General features: G+C 41.7%; 1 protein-coding gene across 2 annotated transcripts; it reads left to right on the top strand.

The window, feature by feature from the left end:
- The first annotated feature begins 1,123 nt into the window (after positions 1 to 1,123).
- Positions 1,124 to 5,907, top strand: LOC133082180 (diphosphoinositol polyphosphate phosphohydrolase 3-beta). Of its 2 annotated transcripts, XM_061178657.1 has the most exons (2): positions 1,124 to 1,678; positions 5,694 to 5,907. In XM_061178657.1, coding segments are annotated over exons 1-2 (495 nt in total). In that variant the 5' UTR covers positions 1,124 to 1,184; the 3' UTR covers positions 5,695 to 5,907. The 2 variants fall into 2 exon arrangements, with proteins under 2 accessions (XP_061034640.1, XP_061034641.1); XM_061178658.1 differs by lacking the exon at positions 5,694 to 5,907 and having other exon boundaries at positions 1,124 to 1,679.
- The last annotated feature ends 1,806 nt before the right edge of the window (positions 5,908 to 7,713 follow it).

The raw sequence follows: 7,713 nt of genomic DNA, 5'->3' as shown, positions 1-7,713 counted from the left end.
AGTCCCAGGCCAGGAGGCTCCTAAAAATCAAAATGCAAAATATGAAGGGATTGCCAGAAGCATGTTTCCCAAAGCCTCAACCAGTACTTCTCAATGAGAAAGAGAGACAAGGGTGGAGTGTGTGGAGGGGAGAGATTCCTGGGATTTAATAAAACACTGCTTTGGGTGGTTCTCCAGCTGTTGGGTGAACATGACCCAAAGTGCAAAGGTCTGAACCAAGTAGGTGAGGAGTTTACTGCTGAGGAAACCGGGGACCAGAGGTTAGGTAAGATGTCAATAGGGGTTCAAGAAAGGTGTTCACTTATGGGCTGTGCCAAGATGCCTGGCAAGGTGAAGAACCTGTTGAAGAAACAAAACTGCATGATATGACTCAGCAAAGATTAGGTGCTGTTTTGTCAAGAATACCGAGGATCGTCTTGACAAAACCGGGGCCTTCCTGTAAGTAACCCGGTACTCTACCTTATGGGTGATGACGAGGACCATACGCACTTGACCGTCCGTCCTGTGTGTAAAACGACTGCGTGTGTGTTGCCTGCAACCTGGTGGGGAGGGTGAAGAGAAACGTCCGACCGCGCCACAGCCACGTCGGGCTCGAAGGCACACGTGGAGGCAAGCTTGGCCCAAGTCACAAGGCGGTGCATTTCACCCCCGGGGGACGGAGATTCCCAGCCCGGAGGTGCGGGGCGCCTGCGCAGTGCGCCCCAGGCGCCGCGCGCTGCGGGAGCCGCGAGACCCCCGCCCCACGCCCTCCGACGGGAACGCGCACGTGCCCGGGGACGCGGACGCGCCCGCGAGTGCGCCTCACCTCGCTCAACCCCGGCCCCGGCGGCTGAGGAGGGAGAGACGGGGACGCGCACCGGAGACGCCGGTGGGCTCCGCGCAGAGTGGCGGGCTCCGGGGCGGAGGCGGGGATGGGGGCGGTGGCGGCGGCGCCTCCTCCACTCAGGCGTCTGCGCCCGGGACCCCCCGGCCGCGCGGGGGGAAGGACCGACTGACGTACCTCGCGCGCCCCCGCCTCCGTCCCCGCCCCCGCCTCATCTTCCCCGAGCTCCCGGGGCTCGCGGGCTGAGACGCTTCTCTCTCCCCGCCCCTCGCCGCGGCCCTTTCTCTCCGCAGCACCTCGGAGTCCCTCGGCCCGGTGGCGGCGGCAGCGGGGACCGGAGCAGCGGCGAGCGGCCTCGAGGATGAAGTGCAAACCGAACCAGACGCGGACCTACGACCCGGAGGGGTTCAAGAAGCGGGCGGCGTGCCTGTGCTTCCGGAGCGAGCGCGAGGACGAGGTGCTGTTAGTGAGTAGCAGTCGGTACCCGGACCGCTGGATCGTGCCGGGCGGGGGCGTGGAGCCCGAGGAGGAGCCGGGCGGTGCTGCCGTCCGCGAGGTGTACGAAGAGGCGGGAGTCAAGGGGAAGTTAGGCCGGCTCCTGGGCATTTTCGAGCAGAACCAAGATCGCAAGCACAGAACGTACGTGTATGTACTGACTGTCACTGAGATTCTGGAGGATTGGGAAGATTCGGTTAGCATTGGGAGGAAGCGAGAGTGGTTCAAAATCGAAGATGCGATCAAGGTTCTCCAGTGCCACAAGCCCGTGCATGCCGAATATCTGCAAAAACTAAAGCTGGGCGGTTCCCCAACCAGTGGAAACTCCATGGCCCCGTCCCTGCCAGAGAGCGATCCCTAGTATGTACCGCTCCTGCACAGACTCTTGCTTTCCACCTACCTGACAGTAAATAGTGCCCGGAGCACCCCTGGTGCCGTGTGCGGTCTCACCGGGAGGAGGGAGGCTTCTTTTGTTTCCTTGGCAGACCTCTGAATCATGCTTGCAAACTGTCTCAGTTGCCAGGCACTGTTTTCAGACATTTTGCACGTTTTTCAGATGCTTTCAGAATCGCTTCTTGGTAGCACTGTAACATTTCGGAAAGCCAAAGCCACATGGTATTTTTTGGTTTGTTTGTTTTGTTTGTTTGTTTTTTATAAAGGTGCCTTAACTGCTGACCCAGTCTTTGGGGGGCGGGTGTGTGTGTGTGTGTGTGTGTACACGTGTATACGTGTTGTGGTTTTTGTTTTTGGTTTTTTTTTTTTTACAGTTCACACGTGTGTGTGTGTCCGTATGTGTCTGCGTGTGTCTGTGTGTGTATGTGCACTTTTGGTACCAGTCTTGTGGGTTTTTTTGTAGTGAAGGCCTTTAAAATCTAATCACCTTGGTTGTGTGGCAATTTCATTAATTGTTTCTCTTAAGTTGTTTTCTCATTCACAGCATTAGCCCTTGTCAGCAAGCCCTTCTGTGATTGGTTTGAAGGACAAGTGTTGAATTTCAAAGAAGTATTTAAGGAATTTTACATCATGTGCTCTTTCCACACTGAACAATAATTTTATCTTCAGATATGTGATCTAATTTGCCCTTTTCTGAAATTGCTTAATTCACATGTCGATAATTCGATTTTCAGAACATTTTCACAACTGGTAGTTTTTTACTTCTTACTTGAAATGGCCATTTCCCATTGAGCCTGAATGTAGCTTAGCAAAATATTATTTTATAGAATAAAGACCCTCTCGGGAAGGTATTGTTATGTACATATCCTGATATGTACATATTATGAAAACTGTATTCCGAGTGTGGTTTAGCCTGCTCAACTTCCAACTCCCATTGCTCCTTTCTCAGTGCCCTAGAACAACCATGGTTCTCTCATTATAAACTAGTCTTTGAAAGAAAGTTAGTTCACATATTTGAATTCATGATAGTCCACTTAAACTTGTCTGAATGCCAGTAGCCAAAGGAATGGAATATTATATGGTAATTACATCCCAGTTGAGTGAGTTAGCTTTATTGATATTCAGCTGCTACAGAATTCTCAAACTGTCAGGACGCCTGAACAATCTCTCGTGAAGATTTAGGATAAAGGTTTTGTGTCACATGACAGCCTTAAAAGCTACCAAATTAAAAGCTCTTACATTTGCTTCAGTACTTGTTTGAAATCAGGGATCCTATCTAAAGTGCATAGGTCTGTCTTCTGGAACTACCTTTATTCCTCTAGCCATGTCGGCAGTTAGGTAGAGGGAAACTCTACTTTCTGAAGAGGACATCAGGGTGGAAAGGTCATTCCTTATATAACGCTTAAGCATTTTTAAAACATCCTTCTAGTAAATAAATAAGGTAGAAAATAATGGTTGTTTAAAACATTTTGTTAGTCCTCAAAGTAACCTGTTTTTAAACACAATTACTGCTGAAGATTTAATGGAAGTTACCTTTCTTTAATTCATAGTTTACTGTTGTGCAGCATACATACAGAACAGTTGACAAATCTTTATAGCTTAATGAATCTTTATATAGTGAGCGCATACATGTAACCAGAGTTCAGATCCAGAAATTAATATTACCTGTAACTCAAAAGCCCATTGCATTCCTCTTCCTAATCAGTACTCCGCCCTCCTATCTTTTAAGACCATACTCCGCCCTCCTATCTTTTAAGTTCTGCTTTTGAACTTTATATTGAATTTTAGAACACATACTCTTTTGTGCTGCCCCCTTGTGTGCTATACGTATTTTGTTCCTCAAAATACTCAAATATTTTTCTCTATTTGGTTGCATTTTAATTCTACAAATTGGTAACATGCTTATATGATTGCTTCTAAAAAGTGGGTTCTGTTCCACTTTCTAAAGAAATTCAGTACCACTCTTTTGAAAACAAATCTTATTATACATTCAAGCACAGATAAACAATGTACAAGTTTCAGTTCACAAAACATTTTCGGTACTAATGCTATCAAAATAAACTAAAAAATGAGTGGGTTTTTAAAACCAATGACAGTTTTATTATCTGAATTATATCATTTGATTAATTATGGTTATTGTGTATTTTTCTATTTTTCTCTGCAAAAGTGATATATATCGAATATATATTTGAGTACATATTTTTAATTCCAAACAATTTGACTTTTACTATTCATTCAATCTCAAATAGACCCAAAGATATTTTCCCCCAATAACCTAGTTATTCAAGAAGATTCTTAAATTCTACATTAACATTAACACAGCAGATATACTGGGTTCTTATTTTACAGATATTTTTGCAGATAAAAACCCCTTCCACCTGAAATGCTGTCACAAATACTTTGGAGCCTTAACTTGTTATTCTTAGAGGTAATAATGCATCATCTTATTTGGTTCTTAAATTAGCTGACAAAGGCAAAAATGTACAGTATTCATATTAACCCGTTTTAAAGAATTTAGCCTATAAATATGTTGTGGGTTTGTTTTTTTTTGTTTGTTTGGTTGTTTTTTCTTTTGTCGTTGTTGTTTTTTGCCAGAAACATTTAGAATATGTCATGCTATTTTTTAGGATTGACCGTTAGGTTCATTTAAGTAGTTTTTGTGAAATATTCTCTGGAACCTAGCCTAAAATAGTTTAAAGCTCCAAGAAGATTTCCTTTTTTCTCTTTAAGACCAAGTGTTTCAGGCTAAACAGGTGAGCAGAGGTCATATATAGAAAATTTCTACCACCTCAGCGCTCCAAAGATTAATGTACAGTTGGGATTCTTTTTCCTTCTAAGAGTGTTAAAAAGTCACTTATATGTTGTTTGTTTGGTTTTTCAGCCCTCCCCTTGGTAAAAACGGAGAAAGGGTACTCTCCATAGATAATTGAAGTTTGCAGAAATGAATCAAATTTATTTTCTGCATGTTTTATAAACAGCATATATTTTCAGCTGCTCAAATATTTTATTATTTTAATGTATAGAGAGAAAACGTTAGAGATTAATGTAGATACATAGAAACACTGGAAATAATTAGTGCTATGCCTATAAAGTATAAAATTTTTTCAAGAAATTGTGTCTGTATATGTACACACACACAAATAATGTATATTTGGGGGGGCAGAGCTTTTACTTCCAGGCGTCCCATATGGGGAAGCCACCAGGCACTACCAGAGTTTCATCAGTATTTTCCTGGTAGTTGTCTCCTGATAAACTGTTACACTGTATTTAACAGATTTTATGGGCAAACAGCATTATGAGAAATGGAAAAGTCACTATGGTGACTGAAATAAAACTTGACATTTTTATGAGCGTTTGATGTGATACATCAAACTACATTAGGCTTTGAAGTCAAACAGACCTAGGGTTGAAAACTGCTTCCAGCTTTTGTTAATTCTGTAACTTCAGCCAAGTTATCTAACTATCTGATGCTCAGGGTTTTTAAATATAAAATTGAAGATAATAAAAATAGTTACTTCATAAACTTTTCCTATGAGAAGCCTTTTCTGACCACCTGGGTCAACATACCCTCTTCTGTGTGTGTCATGTTTCTCACAATTTATTGTACTTCTCTATTTGCATGGCTGTGTGGCCAGTAGACCACAAACTTTTTGATGGGTAGGAACCAGCCTGAATAATTTCCATAAGCTTAGAGTCCAGAACATGGAATTTAGGACTTTTTTATGTCTTAGATGACCACTCCCCCCTTTGCAAAACTTCTGGTATCACTGCTTTCCTGACTTTTTTGTTTTGTAACATACTGACCTGTAACTCCCTCAGCTGCTGATCCAGACTCACATTGCATCTGCATTAGATAATTCTGTGAAGGCTTTCCAAATGCAAAGTGAGTGATGCAGATAATAAACCTTTTGTAAATTTATCAATTGGAAGAATTGTTAAATTAGTATGAGCCTCCTAATTGTATGTTGGTTTGTTTCTCCAGATGAACAGCAAAGATGTCCAGGATTGTTTTGAAAGAGTCATTGATGTGAACCACTGATGAATGGAATTGGCAAGTATAGGTGAGCACTTCCATGTTTCCAAGGAGACAGCTCATCTGGTTTTCCTCCTACATCTTGGGACACTCCTTCCCTGTCTATTCCACTGACTCCTCTTGCCCTGGTGATTGTACTATTGTATGTGAACAGACTCTTATTCAGCACCCGTAGCCTTTTATTGTGCTTTTTTGATATGTCTGCCTTCTTCATTAGACTATGATATCCTTGAGAGCAAGGACCACGTTTCCTTACTCTTTGCATATTCTGCATCTGAGACACTACTTGAAATATGGTTGGCATCACTGAAGGTTCTTTGATTCAACTCATATTTTATAATCACTACATGGCAAAACATTCCCCTTCCAATCTGGTGCTAGTAGAGTATATGCTGTCCAGGCACCACGTGTGTGGCTTTTCTGTATCAGGTGTTTCAGAAACTTTTCAAGGCAGTTGTAAGATATTCAAGGACAAGAATTATTACTCATATTTCTAAGTCATACCACACAGTGGCTAGCACAGTTTTAAGATTACCCATCACTTAAGGCAACATTTTGTAGAATCAGTCCTTTGTGTAACAACTTCAGTGTTTTTGTACTGTTGTTAATTTGCTTAAAATTTTATTCAAAAATATCACTTGCTATAAAAGTAACTATAAAAATAAATACAATGAACATAAGATAATGTGCTTTTTATAAAAATTTTAAAATGATATACAAATAATAAATTTAATGTTTTTGCACTGCTCTAACCACCTCTTTCATGTAATCTTAACATCTCTTTGAAGAAAAGATGTTTTTTTCTTATTTTTCAGATTCAGTATACTGTATTATTTGATGCCAGCGGCAACAAAGACTGCTATAGGCAGTTTCCAAAGTTAATCATGCCACTTAGTTTGCCTAGGTTTCTTTTGCATCTCTTAGTGATTCAGTTGGCCACAGTTTTCCTCCCCTTTTCCAATACATCAGCTAGCTCCTCATCCCCCCTGGTTTCTGCATGTGAGAATGCAGAGGACTGAAAGACAACTAAATTGTTGTCACTTGGCAAAGGCATTGGGGGGAAAAAAAACTTCTGTTGGGGGGGTACCGAAAATGAAAGATTTAGAGAGGACTTGGGTCAGCTACCTCCAGGAGATCAACTTTAAGAAAATGACAAAGGTGTTCAGAGGAAGTTTGATGGAGTTCTGCCATGGGGTTTGTGATGTCAGCACTCTTCCCCAGCTCCCTACAAAGGCCCTAAAGTGGCTTTAATATGGTAGTTTTCTTTCTTTTGCATTGTAAAGCAACTACATCAGGAAAAAAATGGGCTCCATTTGAGTGTTACACCCTTCCTCATGTTACCAGTGAAATGTATTTATTTATTAATTGTTCCCCCAACCTTTACAGAATTTGAAATAAAAACACACCTCCCCAACATATTGGGGTTTTTTAGGTGTGATATGGTACTGTGGTTATGTTTTTTTTTATTCTTATCTTTTAGAGAAATGTACTGTAAATTTGACATATGAAGTGATATGCTACTGATATTTGCTTCAAAATAATCTGAGGGTGGAGTAAGTGAGCATATAGATGAAATGAAATTGGTGATAAATTGATAATTATTGAAGCTGCGTGATGGATATTTGGGAGTTCATTATTCTATTCTCTATACTTTTGTATATGTTTGAAATTTTCCATAATAAAAATTGAAAAAAATTTCTTCAGAGTTTACTTGTAGGCCCCCCTCTATCCCTAAGACTTAAGTAGAGAAGTTTGGTTGGAACATCAATCTACAGCCCAGCCTGCCAGACTCTCTCCTCCCCTCCAAAAACCTAGGTTTTGTTCCTGAGCTAACATGTTGGCAGACTTGCTCTTCCCTTAGTGTGAATTGTTTCCTTAGAGGTCTCCCAGTTCTATATGTAAAAAGACTTTTAGTCGCATCAGTATGTCAGACATGACCAGAAAGTTTTGAACCCCAGTGGTGGACATA

Source organism: Eubalaena glacialis, chromosome X (assembly GCF_028564815.1).
Source record: "Eubalaena glacialis isolate mEubGla1 chromosome X, mEubGla1.1.hap2.+ XY, whole genome shotgun sequence".
Lineage (NCBI taxonomy): Eukaryota > Metazoa > Chordata > Mammalia > Artiodactyla > Balaenidae > Eubalaena > Eubalaena glacialis.
Note: the sequence above shows the minus strand (reverse complement) of the source record. Positions and strands in the feature narration are given on the sequence as shown.

Excerpts from the sequence above, each read along its gene's own strand:
- LOC133082180 (XM_061178657.1), top strand. The coding sequence starts at position 1,185 with ATGAAGTGCAAACCGAACCAGACGCGGACCTACGACCCGGAGGGGTTC.